Source organism: Cupressus sempervirens, chromosome 11 (genome assembly GCF_028749045.1).
Source record: "Cupressus sempervirens isolate cs-2001-9-10 chromosome 11, ASM2874904v1, whole genome shotgun sequence".
Classification (NCBI taxonomy): domain Eukaryota; kingdom Viridiplantae; phylum Streptophyta; class Pinopsida; order Cupressales; family Cupressaceae; genus Cupressus; species Cupressus sempervirens.
Genome location: NC_143128.1, coordinates 182065695 through 182084725, shown reverse-complemented (window position 1 = coordinate 182084725; position 19031 = coordinate 182065695). Strand labels below are relative to the sequence as shown.

Genomic DNA, 19031 nt, shown 5'->3' with positions numbered 1-19031 from the left:
CCTTGAATAATAATGGCAAGACCAAAGGAGAAATTGCCCAAGTTTGATGCTGATGGTACGACTAATCCAATCAGACATTATAAGACATGCGAAATGATTTGGAGGGCGAATGGCATAACAGATACAAACAAATGGGTCTGACAATTTCCGGCAACACTAAGGGGGGTAGCAATTGATTGGTTTGCCGATACGGGTCCCCTGAAATTAACCACTTGGGAAAACCTTAAGAAGGAGTTTACCACCAAATTTCAACTGCTCCGTGACAACAATGAGATCGTAGTTGAGATATACAACACAAAACAAGGGAAGAATGAAATAGTCTAAGTCTACGCCAGGAAATTAAAAGACTTAATCAATAAAATGGAAAATAAGTCGATTGATGGGCTACAAAAAAGATGGTTCATTGAAGGCGTACACCCGAAGCTGCAGAAGATGAAGATTGTGCTGCCATTGTCATACACTGAAGCATACAATCGAGCAATGAACTTAGAAAGTGAGCAGAAGACAAAAAAAAAATAGAGTAGCTCATTCGATTCAAATGATGATGCGTCTTCGAAAGAAGAGAGCAACGATGAAGAAAAGGGCAGCAAGAAGGTCCGAGCCCTCCAAAAGAATATGGTCCGAACGATGAAAGAAGGGAAATGAGCTATGGTGCACAAACTGCAAGACAAAAGGCCATACAAAGGGATCCTGTCTGAAACACCAGTTCTGCAAGATCTGCCAGATCATGGGACATTCCACAAAAGAATGACCCTTCAATATGAAAACAAGACCTCAACAAGTGTTCCTGACACAAGAGGCTTCCATGTCAGGAGGGAGCAAGAACAGCAGTACGGAGGGTGCCACCTCAGGAGGGTACAGAAACAATAGGCGAACAACAACAATGCCAATAATAATAACAGAAGCCGCAGTCGAATTCAATACGATGAGAACAGACAGTCGATGGTTCAATGTCGAGCATGCAATTTGTGGGGCCACTTTGCACGAGACGGTACAACGGCAAGCGCACCAAAGTTGTTATGCAGATGGTTCGGTTCGGGAGATCATGAAGATGCCAAGTGCCCGAAATTAGGAGTGAATCTGATCACCATTGGGATGGACGAAGAGGAGGTTCTGGCAATCACACGAAAGCAAGCAAAATTGTACCCCAACCTAACGAAGGAAAAGAAGAAATTAGAGGAAGCACAAGCGGAAATAGAGAAGGTGACGCAGGCGAAGAAAGCACACTTGAAGGGCACTATTGCTACCTCAGCAAGAAACTGTGCAGAACAAAACATCGTATGACAGATATTACAAACTGAAGTACCAGTCAAGATAAATGATTTGCTGCTCACAATGCCTCAACTCCAAGTGGCACTCACGAACATCGCTCCCGCTGCTAAATTATCAGAAGAACAAGGAAGGGAGAAGGAAAGTGGAGCACGTGCGGAGGACCCGATGTTATTAGCCCTCTCATCCAGACGGCATCCGACGGTCATCAAGATGGGAATTCTGGGAACTGTCCTGACAGACATAATTGTGGTCAAAGGGTCAGGCGTGAATGTGTTATCGGAGGACACCTGGACGAGATTAGGACAGCCGACATTGTGGCCACCTACATCCCAGTTGCTAACAGCGGACCAACACGGAATCAAACCGTTGGGAGTCCTTATGGCACAGCCTGTAACTATTGGAAAACAATTGTTCCTACTTGACTTCGTCGTCATCTCGCTGAAGAGGAGAGGATATGACGCCATTCTGGGCCGAGGATGGCTTGTACAAGCAAATGTTAAGCATGACTGGAAGAAGAATACACTATCAATGGAGAGCAAAGGACAAAAATTCATTATTGATTTACACACACAAATGGTGGGCGAAGAAGCCGTATGATCTGATTCCGAAGAAGAGGATGAAGGAAAGCAGCGATTGGAACCCAATGAGGAAGGAGTCCTACGGTTGGAAGGTGGATCGACGGACAATGATTTGGATTCGGTGAACGGCCTTTGCCACTGACAGATGGAGGATTACGAGCTCTTTCCGAGTTGTAATATGTTAAGGGTCGACGAAGGTGAGAAAGAAGAGGAAAATGAATGTCCAAAGGAATACAGAGAAGCAGAAGAAGGAAAGGCGGTTACGGCTGAAGCTGAAGAGAAGAACATACAGGACGAACCCAAAAAAAGGAAAGATCCCACCATACGGAACACAGTGAACGGACCGCACGAAAAGAAAAGGTTACAACGCACCACGAATTTACCAGAAAGGTGCCGGCAGCAAAGAAAACACATCATATGGTCCGCACAAAAAACAAAGAGGAAGGGCTTAATAAAAACTTCAGCAGTACAGAATGAAGGTCCTAAAATCAAGAATATAGCTATTGATGGCAAGGAGTGGCAGCCAACGGAATTCATGGTACCGAGTTCCAAGAGATCGTGTAACTTAAATAAACTTGATGAGCGATGATTGCAAGCACAATGGGCCACGAAGGTGACACAAAACAGGTGCAAAGCATGGCATGATAAACACCTGAAACTGAACAAGTTCCAACCAGGGCAGATAGTGTTGAAGTATGACAGACAAAACGAAATTAAACCAGGCAAGTTTAAAGTCAAATGGGTCGGGCCATACCAGATCCGGGAAGTGGGCAACAACAGAGCAATAAAGTTGTGGACATTAGACGGGCAAGAAATACCAGAGGTAGTCAACATCTCAAAGCTCAAGATGTACCATGCCAGAATGACCTCCTTGTCGTCGGAGAAGGACAAAACTCAGAGGAAGAATTTTTTTTTTTTTTTTTTTTTTTTTTTTTTTTTTAAATTAAATTTTTTTTTTTTAAAAGAGAAGAGCAAATAAGTCACCGTACGGTGGTTTGTAGGCAAGCTGGAAGGAACCATACGGTATAGTCACCATATGGCCTTCCTTCTAATATCATACGGCTTTACTTTATAACCTTACAAGAGCACCAGACAATGTATGGATTTTCATTCAAGTGTAGGATATCACCGTACGATCATTCTTCATGGTCTGTGGATGTCGTACGGCTTCATTCAAGAAAATAAGGAAATATCTGAGGCATTCAGTATGATGTCTATGCATTCAAAAGGAACAGGAGTTTGGTTGTTCAGAGTACAGGAGATTTTCGTACGGCTACAGCCCTCATGTGCAGTTAAGAGTGATTAAGTTCTTAGTTGACCACCGTATGGATTTTGAATAGATAAATTGCTGCAATACGGATTGGAAGGATATAACCTATTTGCAACCATACGAATTTGAAGATTAAATTTATTGTTTGCTGCCGTACAAATTGTCTATGTATTTGGAGGCTGTTTCTGGGCACCGTTAAGACTTGTCTTCCAGAATTTTATACCATCCGTACACCGTATGGCCAATTTCAAGGCGAGGAGGTAACTTTAAAACCGTATGGCTATTGGTACAAAGACACTCCAGGCAGACTGTATGGATTTTATTTGGTAGGTCTCCTTCCAATTCAAATACGGCATCTAATTCAGGGATTCATTCAGCCACTCCAAAATTGTGATTCCTTGTATTCTGGTTCGTCTATGGTCAGTACAGTTTTTTCACATTGTCTGTACGCCTTATTGCACTTCTCTTTTTCCCGTACGGCATAGGAGATAATAAGTTACAGTCCACCAAAAGCTTGTACGACTGATAAAATAAGTCTGGAGAAAGGGTAAAGAAGAGAAGGTAGAAGGAAGCAATCAAAAGAGAAGGGACGAGAAAACATAAGCAATTGCTAGAAAGAGTGTGGAATTGGAAGAAAATGACAAAAATGGTGTGTTCCATGGAGTTTTGTGTGGTTTTGAGAGTGCTAATTTGGTCTTGGCAACGGGTGCGCTGCTCCTCAACCCCGCCCTGTATTGCGACAGGGAGCGCGCCTGGGGCAGGACCCCGCGAGGGCGCTGCCCCTCGACCCTGCTGAAGGCGATGCCCCCTAGACCCCCAGCCGTTCAATTATCAATCGTGGGAAGTGTGACCAGTTGATGAGACCTGGAGCTGCTGCAAGCATAGTGTGCCAAAGGTGAAAAGATCAACGGAGCAAGCCTTTTGAGAGGGGTGATACGCTTTGAGGCACTTGGATTAGGTGTTGTGATACGCTTTGAGGCACTTGGATTAGGTGAAGCTATCTTGGTGGATGTGTAGAGAACTCGGGAGGAGCTGATCATCCAGTTGAAGGCAGTTCGGCAACACTTGGCTTAGCATACCCAGGAGTTGGAAGCAAAGAAAGTAGCACGGATGGCTATGAAGGTCAACTTGATTTAGGAGAAAGTATTGTGTTAGCAGAGGCTACAGATGCAACGTGGGTTGGAGACCAATTTAGTGCAGGCACGAGACGAATGTGAAAGTGGTGTGACAGAAACAGATCTATTTTGTTGTAATAGTCAGTTAATGTACTCTGTTTTGTTAATTTGTCTCAGATATTTTGTAATTGTCGTCCGGAGACGACTTTTTTCTTTTGGGGGGGATGATGTCGTCGGTAAATATTGTGTAGCCGACGGGTCCCTTCGAGAAGGTTATTGTTATGTAGCCCATGGGTCCCTTCGGAAAAGTTTTTGTCATGTAGCTGACGGACCCCTTCCGGAAGGTTCTTCGAAAAGTATATATACACCCTTTGGGATCATTGTAAGAATCGTCATCATAAGCATAATGTAATGTCTTTAGCATATGTGAATAATAAAAGGAGTACTGTTGTTCTTGTCTATTGTTTGTGTGCATTGATTCATTTACCCCATACGGTAAACATCATTAATCATATGATTTAATCATTTAAACAACAAAAACACCATAGGAATTAACTTTAAACATGTAAATTGTAATCATAGCATCACGAATCGAGATCATACCATCGTATATTTCAATTTTCAAGTTCAACATCAAAGATTCAAAACATTACAATTAAATCATGATCCATGAAACATACCAACAAGTTCAAGTATCATTGTTCACTAAATCACCTATTTGCTCAAAAAATCACCTATTTGCACACCACAAATGATGTTAAAAGCCAAAATAACCTATTTGCATTCACTTTTTAGAGCTGCAAAACTCAAAAAAATATCAAATATGTTATAAAAAAGACTTAAAAGTCGTTTGTCGCCGGAAATTTGTCCAGGTTTGATGCAAATTTGATCTAAGACATCAAATTTGCCTAGGTTTGAATTTCCAACCTATGGGTTCGAACCAGCCCCTTCCAAATGGAACCTTGCTCTAATTAGGGTCAAACCAGACCAGTATTTCGAACTGGTTCGAACTCAGACGTGGATCTGAGGGCAAACCAATGAACTCGGGTAACTAAGAAAATACTATAAAAAAAAATTAAAATTAACTTAAACCTTATGTTTATATAAGGTTTTTATTATTTATTCACTAAACCTAAAACAATCCTAAAAGAGACCATTTATTGTTTTAGCATATCAATTTGTTTTCTATTTTGCTCTCTTCTCGTTTGGTCTCCATTTTGGCATTTCGAAGGCTAGGCAATTATTTTCAAATAGGATCTTTTGTGGGGTGCCAGATAGCTTCCACAAAGGAGTTCTAAGGATCTAAAGTAAATCATTTGACCATATTCTTAATAAGATTTGGATTTTTTCAAGTTTGGGAAGAAATTTTTCCAAATTTTTTAAAAGAAATAAACAGACAAGATTAACTCTGTTTGAATATTTTTGTATCTTTTTTTGTACCTGTATGCTTAAATTTCTTAATGTATTTTCCTAATTTAAATTTATTTAATTTCTTGTAATAGCAACACTCACCTCGTGATCAACATCATGTGTGATATCATTAGTGCACACATCATCAACCATGGTACTATGTACCTCGTAAGTTGGCTCAACTAGTAACTTTGATGTAGATCTTTTGACCATCTTTACGCCCACTTTCACTTCCAATGCAACTGCAGTTTCCAATAAGTCATGACCTAGAACCTATTACCAACAGATTTATGAATTTTCTGATTCAGTTTTCTAGGTATAATTTATGAAATCAGATTTACTTTGGCTCACATCTGCATCACATCATTCATTTCTAACACCTGATCATAAGTGTCAACACTGGGTTACTCCATACAACCATCTTTCATGCATGCAAGGGCTGCTATCTCATGCATAGGCTCCCCATTGTGATTGTTGTCATAAAAATCAAAGCTTTTGTTATTTGAATAAGCATTTGCCTTCATTTTCTTCGCAAAAAAAGGATCCAGAATCTCCAGATGTTGTAGAACCCTTGATGAACTCTTATTATTATCCTAAAAGATATTATTATAATCCTGGAAGGCATGCAAGAGCTGTGGCATGAAATCCTGTATAGATTTTGTTTTGCCCATAATTTACACAAACCTTATGTCCCTAAAGCAAGGGGTTTCCCCCACAGGATGGCACAAAACCACTTTGATACCTCTGTAAGAACCCCTAGGGGTTCTATCCTTAAGTTCTCAGTGTACTAAAGTTGGTATTTTGTCAAACACTTGGAGTGTAGCGTCTGATCTGAAAATCTCTGAATTCTTGAGCCACATAACACAACATTACATAGCACAACATTACATAGCACAAAAACTTTCAATAGGCATTCTGTCAAATATTTGCAACACAAAAGAAGTCTGAAATTTTAGTTATATAAGGAATATTAAACCCAAGCACTTACCAAACTGAATCAGACTCCCCTCTCAAATGATAACAAATTCATACATAAACATTTTTGCATACACTTCACAGACAAACTGTACTGGAATTGCAGCAGACTTCACAGAGGCATCAAAACAAACATTTGGCATAAAATAATATTTACAGCACCAATCCTACTTCATGATCTCTCTATGAAATAATTACAAATTACAACGATAATTTCTAGTGCGTCAAAATTTATTGAACTCAATTACGGAACCTGGAAATTCTGAACATGTAAAACCCTTGTACTCTCCTAATATAAATCACAGCCTTTTGGTAATGACTACAAATGGTCTCTGAGGTATGTGAAGCATGAATGAAAACACAAGATGGCCAAGACAAGTCACAGCGATGTCTACCCCTGTCTGTGAGAACAAACAGACTAATAATTAATGCAGGCTGTAGTATGAATGCCATCCTTCTATTTATTTGCGGTGGCAGCTTATACTCTCAAACACAACCTTCAATAAACATGTGATCTGCAATTGTTAATTGGACTCCAATATCTGCAGTCTATATCTGAGACAAATCACCGAATACTCCCACAAATTCTATCACCATTTAAGCACATGATGGCTCTGAAATGAACCATCTTCCAGGCGCAATGCACTGGTATTGTCTCAACCAATTCAAAGTGCACAAGACTGAAGTATTCAATATTCTTCCAGGCTTCAAATGCCAAAAGCCTTGTCACAAGATCTCTTCACCAAATACCAAGAAATATCAAATGCACAATAGTTTTGAATTCATTTTCACCAAATAAAGGCTTTTATAAATGCCAAGACTAAGTTGCCCCAAGCCATAGCTTTTTTTATTATTTTCTTTTTGATGCAAAGTTGACTTTATAATAAATTAATTAATTCTCTCAACTTTGACACCAACTCTCACAATACAATTCATAACCATTAATGATGCATTTTTTATGTCACACATTGACTTAGGGAAATAATAAATTTATAGGCCCCTTATTATGGCATTTATTTAATGCACTTCTAAAGTCAATTGGCCCTGCTTAAATAAAATCATTATATTATGACTTTTAATAATTAATTATTAATAAAGAACTATTTATTAATAATTAAACCTTTTCCACTCCGTCAGCTGATGAACCTTTGCTAAAACCAAGTCCAGTTGCACTGCCAAAAAATAGCAACATGGGCCCATGAAACTTTTTTCACTGCTTTTAGTTCACCCACCACCCAAGACATAGAATTGCATATTCAAAAGCTTGATTGACATATGCTTGTCCCCTGGCGATTCCAGGGCCAGCAGGACATCCCCAGATGCTCCATTCAGAAAGGATCATCCCCAACAATGTTCCCTGCATTGCAGAACCAACCCCAAAACTGTCACTTTGCAGGTGACACCCAAAGAGATGGCAGGAAGATGTTTTCTGCCTGTCCCGCTGTCCCCAGAATATTTCCTGCCTCTGTGTAACATTGTAAAATGAGGAATATACCCAATTCCAACTCTCCCACATTGGAAGAGAACCTCCCAAATCATGTTGTGTTTGTGTCACACTTTATATTGATGTAATATAAGAATCATGGTGTCAGAAAAAGAAAACATGAGAGAATACACAATACCTGGTTCACGACAAATTGAAAGCAGTTTATACTAATTAAAAGTAATCCTCCTATTAAGATAATGCATAGAATCTTAGAAATCTGAAGACCTCTTTTACACGCTTCTTGTCTAGTCTCTCCCTGCTCTGAAGAATCAAGCTCCAGTTAACATCACACCATTCTTTAACTAAATAAAGTATACCAGAGCATAAGCCAACGAATACAAGCTCCTTACTTATACAGTGCATTACATAAGCACAGGTACCTACTACTAACTTCTTCTGCAAGTAAACAAAGCCTTTCAACAGAAATTTGTCTACCACCCTGTCTGAAGATAATCATGCTAAAACAAATTTTATTCAAATCTATCTTTGCCAATAAATCTGTAACTAGAATCAATTCAACCTACTATTCAATCAAAATACCTGAACAAGTTGGTCATGTACAGCATCATGACAAAACAATGACTGAGCATCTGAGGCAAACCCTTCTATCTCTGTTTCCTCTAGTTCATCTTCTGAATTCATTGCAAGTATACGAGTCTCGCGAACAAAGCTCACAACCAAAAAAGTGTCATATATATCAGCAGTTGAAGATCGTAATGACCAAATTCCTTTTATGCCTGGAAGCTCTGCGGATGCCTGCAAAGCAAGTAAGAACCACCAACATCACCACGGTTGCAAATGACAACATGATAGTGATGGCATACAAAAACAGCTGTAAGCCTGTTGTATAACCTGCTCATTGATGCCAATGCCATTGCGAACTATGCGAAGTGAACCGTCCTTGAATGCTCCAGAACATGTAACTACTTGCCCCTGCCCTTGTCTCTCCAGGTCAACAACACAGAAATCTACTATGGGACCAAGATTTACAAAACTTTGCAACACAGATACATATGAACCATTTTGGTCAGGCTGCAGATTGAGTTTTATAAGCTGCAAACACAGAACAAGCATATGGATGCAATCAGAAATTCAGAAAAAATCAGCCATCAGTTCACTTCAAGAAAAGCACTTGTAGGATAAAGTCCCATAGAGAAGAGGATTATCTATGGAAACAAGACAGAAAAAGTCATTGATGCTATGGCAATACTTACCTACAAAATCACGTCTACAAGATTGGAACTAGATCTTAACTAGAAATATATGCAATTGCAAAATGCCTAAAATAATTAGACTTGGGAAAAAGGAACATGCATTTGAATGGAATGAGATAATAATTTTATAGCCCAACCATTCGGAGCATTGCAAGGACAATATTTCATAACCAAACCACAGAGACTAAAGTGGAGGGCAAATTATCTTCTAGAAAAGAAATATATTTAGAATGTTGCTGCAAGATATTGTATTAGATGACGATTTGTAACATCCGTTAGATCTATGTGATCTGCAGGAGCTATCAAAGTATATTTATTTATTGAGAAATCTATGATTCATTAGTTTCAGAACAATTTTCCCAATCTGCTCAACTATCCTTATTTAAAATTTGATGGAGTGGATTATGATTGTGCTCAATATCATTACATGTAGTAGACAAGACTAAGTAAATGAGTCTCTTCTACTACTAGTAACTAACTTCAAAGTAATAATGCAGGAATGCACGTAGATAAAAAAAATGAGAGGGCCAAACTTTGGTACAGGACTATTATAAAATTTAACTCATAGATACAAGAAGGATAAGAAAAAATGAATCATCAACATATTGCAAAGCAATAAACCAAACAGAAACAATGAATTTTGACTTGACTTAGTAAAAGAGACCACGTAATATATGGTTTGAAAATTGATAAATTATAAATAACAATAAAAAAAACAAGTTTACAAATTACTACTTAATATGTTTTATTTATTTGACATTTGTACACAAAAAGGAAATGAGCAGGCAGCACAAAACTTGAGATATAGGATATCTACAAAACAGCCTGAAGGCATAGATGACTAACAAAGGTAACTAACTACAGGGCTAAGGGTCTAGGTACTCTTATATTATCCAGTGATTTCACCACAAGTCAATATAAAATACACTTACCTATGTCGTGAGATCCGTAGGAGTTGCTTTCCAAATTTATATTAGAGAGAGAGTAAGAGAAAACAAAATAACCTGAGAATCTCCATAGCTAGATCCCACATATACATATCCATTGTCTAAATATGAAATTGTTGAAGCGGCTGAAGTTTCCCCGAGAACTTCTACTTTCAGACCAGTAACCCTGAAAAGGAAAAGAAAAATGCTACATGAACAGAAAGATAAACAGACTTGCATAGGGGTCACATTTATACTTTAACATGAATATAAGTAGAGAAATCGGTAAATTGTTGAGCACGTGTATATGCATTCAACAATTATAATCTTTACGAAATAATCATTTCTGAACAGAAATATTTATATAAAACAAATAAACACTAAAAGCTAAAAATAAATTGAACTGAACAAAATATAATAATATAATAGACTTCGCATATCAGTAATAAACATAACACATCTGCTAAAGTATCAGCTGGATTCTAGCCAAGAAGATTCTATAAATGTAAGAACAAAACCAGAGGCACCCAGAACTTACTACAATAATATCTCTATTATTTCATATGTAATGGTCAATATTGTAACTTATATAAATTAAAATATTGGATAATTTCTAATTTATGATTGTTTCGTTATAGAAACATCCTCTTTAAAACTCCTACAAATCATTATTTGATTATCCATTTAATTAATTCAATAATTACCAAAAATGTGGTATTAGAGCTTATGATACAACATTTGCTTCCCTTTTTTAACGTTTGGCTGAATTTTTTTTGTAGTTTTGGAAAACAATTTTTTTTTTTTAGTTTTTGACAGCCAGCCAAAAGATTTTGGGGGCCGAAGTAGTCCAAGGCAAGGGTTTTGGAAGCCATGTTTTCTGCGGCTGTAGCCTGTCATCCAATTCATCTGGCTCGACCGTACACTTTTATGATCACATTCTACCCTCATAAACACGTGATGCACCTTTATACCCAGTTTATCTGTAGACACAAACATCTTTCGATTTTTTTGGAGACAAAATCCACAATGGGTCCTGTTTGACTCGAAATACACCTTTCTTTTTAGCTTCTCTTTCCACAGCATTCTTGCTTTGCAGAGGATTTTTTCAAGATTTATTTTGCTCATCTAGGGTTTTTCTTCAAATCTGTGGCCTTTGAGATTTCCACCATTTGCAGACCATTTTTCTCAGTCGCTACCTTCTGATAGTTTGGTTGGAACCAAATTTAACCAACATAATCTTTGTGGGTTTTCTGCAAACATTTCTGGGTCATTGACACAACTTTTTTGGTCTGACAGAATCCATACAGTGGGATTTTCATGTCAGCCGTACTTCATCTTTCTTTGAAATCTGTACCTGGATCTGCCTTTGTTTTTGCATTGGGATCAATGCCTTGGGTTCCACACACTATTTTTTGCTTTAGACTTTTTCGTTTTCTGTGCCCTGGAAAATGTATAGATAGCGTCTTTGACCAACATAATGTTGGAAGGCAATCAGTGATTCAACAGCACAAATTAGAACACACGGAGCAGCAAGATGATGATCTTTGAGTATCGTCATCTTCATGAGCTTGTTCTGGCTAATTAAAACTTGCATGTCTTCTTTTATAAGAGAACTTTTGATTTTGAACAGAAGGAACTATGGCCATGCAGAAAATGATTTTAGGTAAGGAAGTTATTACTAATACTTGCACAAGACAAGTAAGATCTTCCACTGAGCACTTTAACGCCTGTGAAAAACAAGCACCTTTTCAAACGGCTCCCATGCCATTTGTCTAGGGAGATAGCATATCTGGAGTGATAACTGATGTAAAACCTCTAGAACCTGCTAACTGATGAAGTGATCACTAAGTTATGAGCTGAGATCAAGGTCAAGTCACTCACAAGTCACAAGAGTGGGAGTCACATTTGTCTTTCTATCTGAACATAATCTGGACATCACAACTCTGCTGAAGAAATCCAAAGCATAAAATTACTTTCCTCAGGGAGAAATGTAGAAATATATAGGGCCTAGCTGTTACAGGAGATTTGCTGTAATAAATGAGTTAGCTCTGGTGACTGAGGAATGACCCTTGGAAATAATTCTTAGACCAAGTACTGATAAATTACATAAATTGTTTTTGGTGTTTCATAATGCACACATAAGTTAATTAAGTCTAAACTACTAAGATCCAATCAGATGATCACAAAGGAAGCTCTTTCTACAACATTATGCTGGAATAAAGCATGTTTTCCTAAAGCGGGATTTTTTACCTGGCTAGTCTTGAACAGGAAGGCCTTAACAGCAGAGAGATTTAGGAAAATGGGATACCAAAGCCCAAGCAGATGTTCTTTACACGAAAATGAGGAAGAATCTATTGACCACTTATTCCTAGGATGCCCTTTCTCTAGTCAATGTTGGATATGGCTATGCTCACAACTGGGATGGGCATCAGCCTTCCCAAGAACAATTTCGGAAACGCTCCAAGCTTGGCCTCTCCTCAGAAAGAATAGCATATATGGTTCATTATGGATTTCTGCACCCTCAATTGTCTTATGGGAACTGTGGAAGGAGCGTAACAGAAGAATACTGCAAGAGAAGAAGATGGATGTAAAACAACTTCTAAACAAGATAGAGTCTTCAGTCATTGAAGTTCCCAATAATCGGGTCATGAACTTGAAGATAAAGAAAGCAGTGATGTCTCACTGGGATGAAAAAATGAGAGGTAAATGGATAGGTTTCGAAATTCCCCCTTTCATGTGACCAGGGGGTGAAACTACTACAAACAAGCATGAGAAATGCAAATGGCTTCCGGGAATCTAGAGGTAATCCGGATAAAGTGGGCATTTGATGTAATATCCACAACTCAAAAGGTAAAGAAATAACGAAGTTAGCAAAGTCAATTGGAACAGAAACTAATAAGTGGGCAGAACTAATAGCTCTGGTGGAAGGGCTAGTACTATGTAAGCAGGTAGGGGCCAAGAAATTTGAGATTGAAGGGGACTCTGCAAATATTATAAATGCCCTCACAAAAGGCTCTGTCATTAACTGGAGATTAGACTCAATATTATCCAGGGACTTCTCACTATGCCAAACCTTTGATAAGATAACAATCAACCACATTTATCGAGAAGGTAATTATAGGGCGAAATCTAGGAATAGAAGAAGGCCAGACACAATAAATCTTATAATAAAAAAGGGTACTGCTTCCCAAATAAGGGAGCTATGTGAATTGTAAGACAATCTAAGGATTAGGTAATCAACCCGCAAAACACATAACTTGAATTTTCAAACTAAGTAAATAAAGGAGACATTTTCAGCTTCTCGGCAAATATAGGAAGATTAACTTGGCCGCATTTTAACAATTTCTCTCAGATTATAAAGCAACCTCCCAAGGCAATATGGCTATTAGGATAACCAAGTTTACCCCAGTAGGTAGAGCTGTAGTTGGACTCTCCCTAAATATGATTGGTTCAAACTTAACTTTGAGGGTGATACCCAGGAAAATTCAGGTATTGCTGGTATTAGATGTATTACTCAATCACACAAAGGGAGATTTCGTGCCAAACTAGAAAAATCAATAGGAGAGGCTACGAGTATCATGGCAGAACTTCTAAGAGATCCATTTAAATCTAGAACAAGGCATTAGTAATCTACAAACTGTAGGAGACAATAAAATAATCATCAACGCTCTTAGAACCAAATGCACACCAGATGGAAATTAAATCCCCTTCTTCACAAAGAATAACATATAAAATAAAAAATGGAGCTGCGAATTTTTGCACAAAACCAGAGAGCCCCTAGAAGGTATTTATGAACCAAGGTTAACTCATTAAATTTGGTGACGAATTCATCTTTAACACAATAGTTCCAGGGTTAACTCAGATTTAGCAGCCATGTTTGTTCCCTTAACCATGGTCTTTGACAAAGACAAGGATAGATTGGAGCAATTTGGTTGCCACCTTTCATCAAGGTCATTCTCTTGGGTTTCTCAGAGGTTCTCCTCCACATTGACGAGGATCTCCAGATACCCAAGGCTGGGATTCTCAATATGTCAATAATTGACATCAAGCCTACATAGTGTGGGTTGAAAATGAAGGAATATTCAAAGCCCGATTTCCTCAAATTGGGAGGAATTAGGTGCTCCTCTTCTAGCTTTTTGATATCAAGGCTTCAAATACAGGAATTGGTTTGATGAACATATGGAAGCCATGCCTTATTCAACCTTTGCTGATAAACCAGTAGCCGGTCAATAAACATGTGTCTAGGTTAGATTAATTCTGGAGATAGTAACTCTTCTGTGGGCTTTAAGATCTTATCATAGGCCTAGCTAATCATGTAAGTGGTCGATAATCATTCTAAGTCTTTGACCCTTAATTTTGCTGGACTGAGCAAGTCCTAATGTTAATATTATAGTCATGAAGAAATAGGTAACTATTTTATAGGTAAGGAATGCTATGTCATAAGCTTGATTCTCGGAAGAGAGTTTTTTATAGATGTTTGGAGAATATTATATGCCATCTATTGATATTTTGTTTCACTTAAATATAGATTTTGGATACATTTCCTCTTAATGGGTCTGTCCCTCCAGTTGCCTCCACTTCCGGAAGATCCTTGAGCTTGCTTTCTCCCAATATGTCTACTCTGATAAAATTGCTAGGCCCCAAAATGCAAAAAACCTCTTGATTCTGTACACTCTTGAAGCCATAAGCAAAACTCAATTTACAATGAAATGAATCTGCAACAGAAGAACTACACACATGAAGAATCCTACACACAATGTATCAAAGTGAACTCCCTATATCTCCTGCATACAAAAGCCAATCACAGGATAATGAACAACAATATTGAAATCTCCAACAATCCTCCAGCAACACTCTGCACAAAAATTATCCCAGAGTAAAATGCTTCAACAGCACACCAATAATCTCTCATAGAACCACAAATCCTTCCCTTTTCTTTCCTTCCCAAAGAATACAAGATGCAGGGAACCAAGAGTCCAGTGCTACAAAAAGACAGGGCAATTACTGTTAATGATTGTAGCTTTGATCGGATGATTCCCATCGCTGAAATCAAATGTTTTGAATGGCCTATTGGCCTTAAAACATTTGAAATCCATCCTTCTCTATTACTATCATGGAGCATTATTATAACTAGCACTTGTACCTGTAAGAGGTTCAAGGGATAATCCAATAGAGTATTTTTCAGATATTATCATTGTATGAAATTGCATAAATCACTAAAGGGTTCAACATAATTTTTATGATATGTAGGATTGTTGGTTATGAAACAACAATGGCTAGGGTGGTCCAAAAGTGCTTAACAACAAAGATATTTTTGAAGCTGAATAGTAGTTTATCAATATAATTCTAAATTGCCATTAGAAACATGCATAATGTTTGATAGAAGCATTGTATGCAAGTAAAAGTAAGTGTTCCAAATTTGATAGTACAATGTTTTTGTATGGGTAAAACTCGTAGGATTTCCCATAAAATTTAAGTAGTGCAATTATTTGGAGTTCAGTAGTAAATCTTGTGTATGACAAGTCAAAACGACTTTGTTCGTCTCTTCGCCGCAACTAGTGAACCTGTAAAAGAGAAGTAGATAAAATTGTCAACAAACAAATGACATTCTTAGTTCAAGTAATTGAAGAAAGGAAAAGTGTATTGAAGAGAGGGAGTGAAAATGAAAAACCTACCATATCAAAGTGAGAGCATGAACAATCAACCTTCTTCTTTCTTTCTAATAATATTGTAGGGGTTTCTTTTCATTTTGCAAAAGCATTCAAAAGAGAAGGCAGGTTCAAGTCGAATAAGGTAACTTTTATTGTGATCATGAAGAACTGGGGTGTGGGTTGCCGAAATTGTGCAGTATTTTTATAAGGGTGCAAATTATTGTTAGTTGGGTATAATCAATTTTTTGTGGTTGTAAGCCATGGTGAAGGAGAAGACATTACCAAGTAGTGGCGGCGAAGGAATTGTACAGTCTCAAACCAAAGCCAATTTGGCTTTGTATAGTTGGAGAATGATCCATTGGTACCACCACAACACAAGGCCAAATCTCCCGTCGTGAACAATCCTCTAATGGATCAAAGCTAAGCCAAGTCAACTCCTAGAAGTGTAGGACACAAGGTCCACAATAATGAGAATAGCAGTATTAATAATAGAAAAAGGGATGTGGACAAAGTAGGGTCAGTTGTGAACGATTTCCAGAGTGTTCCCTTGGTAGTGCAAATGCACATGAGCAAGCACTCCAATAGGGCTGAGTTTAACCAATACACTTGAAGCTTTGACTTCGAGTGTGGTTAGGTTGTCAGTTCCACTTTCAACTTCACTGCTCTTAACTTGATCTATTTAGTATTTCCTCTTTTACCATTTTTGTTTATATATATTTACTTTTAAAAACATCGCACACATTTAAAGATGGGAATAATGTTCTTTAAAATCTAAAAAAATAAAATAAATGGTAGAATAATTATAAAATTAAATTTTTTTACATAAATAATTTATATATTTATAAATACATTAAAATAAATTGCTTATATTATTAAATATATTATATTATGTATGAATCTAAGTTTGGTTTAGATGTTTAATGATTCTGAAATGATTAATTTTGTTAAATTAAATAATGAAATTATTAAAAAAATTATGCTATAATATGTTCCTTAGAACAAATAAGAAATATAAAAATGATAATTCATTTTATACATGACCAGCCCTACAAATTGGGCATTACTTACTTGTTTATTAAATGAGGGATGATCATGGGCAAATAAAACAGTGCAAGTGGAACTAGTTAACGGGCAAAAGAACAGTGGAATCGAAAAGGTGACTGAGTTAAACAAAAAGAGAGGAAATTAGGTTAAAAGGGAGCCATGGCCTAACCACACTCAAAGTCAAGACTTTGAATGTGCCCATTAAGTCAGACCCTCCAACAGCAGGCGCTACACTAGGCGGCACTACACCAACAAGTTGTTAAACAACATGGTATCCAACCCATTAGTTTTCACTTGCTACTTCAGCAGCCTAACTCTAGCAGACTATGCTAGCAGAGAAAACAACATACCCTCCCAGTGAAATGTGTCAAGGTAGAGCCAACTGATGTTTTTGATTTGGATAAGAACAAGTCAGCTCATGAAGTCATTGAAATTGCCAATTAAAAGGGGATGAGGAACAAAACAGAGCATGAACAGGCTCTGCAAGGTCAACACATTCTACTCGTAGCAACTGATGAGCATATCGAATGTTGAAACTTATGATCATGTACCAACTGGAGGATGAATTCAATTAGCAAACTGTGTGGATGAGGCCATGGCGTGTAGTGGGCAGCAAGGCTTGTTTGGTGGATCGGTGCCTCTACAATCCCTGCAACTTCTCAACACACGTCCATCACTTCTAACTTCAACGTACTCCACTGGTGAGACTTGTTTGAATGATGTAGCAGGTGTGTGTGGTGGTCGGCAGCATGGTTTCTTTGATGGATCGGTCCCTCTGCAGCTCCCTAAACTTCTCAACATATGCTCCCCTTCCTCACTTAGTGTGCTCAACTGTATACCCGTTACTTCATCACTGCACATCAACATTGTTATAACTACTATCATGAACATCACTATCACATTTATCACCCCTAAAAACCCCATTCCTAAGCTTGAATTGAGAACAAGAATGGGAACGTGATTGTGATGCTCAGCTTAGACGAAGATATGAAATTGAATATAAAGGTGGAGGTGAAGGAAGAGGCAGCCATGTTTGTTTATATATAATGATGTCTTTCTGAATAGTTCAAACTAGTGTGGTTACAATTCTGAGTGAGAGGTGTTCAAACTCAAAGTGCGTGTGAAAGTGTCCGCATATGACTGAGTGTTACAGAATTCCCTCTTCAAAGATGAAACTAGGCATTTTTGACACACCATGCACCTCCCATGTACAATACTCCGCCATGGCATCTATAGCAATGGACTGTGAGAGTATAAAGGGAGTAATCCACTAAATCCTGCACCTTTCGAGAATTAAGTCAGTTGACTATTGAATGAATGCATATGTTATTTATCGCTTTGGTTCTAGTGACCTAGTTGCGTATTGGGCTCTAACATCACAAGATGTGGAGAATCCCACTTAGCGTTCGTCAGAGACACACACAATGGACAGTCGTACATGACGAAAGTGTCATAAATGCAGAATCTTAAGACTTAGTTGCGAAATATTTGAAAGAGCAGAAGAATAACGAGGAGCTAAATAAGGTGAAAAATCACAATACATTACATTCACTCAACTCCCTTTGTGAGACGATGGAGAATTGTACACGATGTGGAGAATCCCACTCTAGAGTTCAAAAGACTATGTCATTAGTAGACTTCATCTTAAACAACTGTTTGTAAATGGCGAGGAATGCGATGGTGAGGGAACTGTGCTAACAAAAACAAACATATTCTAATTTTTTGCATGAGACAGCTGACTGTGCGTGAGACAATAAATACATTTATTTTGGAGCCTTCGCTCCATTGGAGAAGCCTATCGGCTTAATAAATACTAGATTATTAACTAGATATATATCTATCTATCTATCTATCTATATATGATATATAAATTATTATCATATATTATAATCATGATAATACATTAAGCAAATATCATTGGTGATACATGTTAAAACAATAACTAATGTGAGTTAAGATATAAACAAGAGACGTGTCTCTACGGGAGACATGCCTCTTTATATCATATACATATTCTTTTCAAGTAACTTGAAACGCACAAAAATCAATAAGTGCTATTACAAGTTAGGGCAACAACATATCATATAGAA

The 19031-nt window shown here is 37.7% G+C and overlaps 1 protein-coding gene across 1 annotated transcript in view; it reads right to left on the bottom strand.

The window, feature by feature from the left end:
- Positions 1-19031, bottom strand: part of LOC149528795 (DNA damage-binding protein 1-like) — a 169516-nt gene that overhangs the window by 53988 nt on the left and 96497 nt on the right. The window contains exons 11-13 of the mRNA XM_089810655.1: positions 10325-10433; positions 8959-9159; positions 8647-8862 (exon numbers count right to left, since the gene is read on the bottom strand). Coding sequence (XP_089666781.1) covers positions 8647-8862; positions 8959-9159; positions 10325-10433 — 526 coding nt within the window. The remainder of the gene's footprint in view (positions 1-8646; positions 8863-8958; positions 9160-10324; positions 10434-19031) is intronic.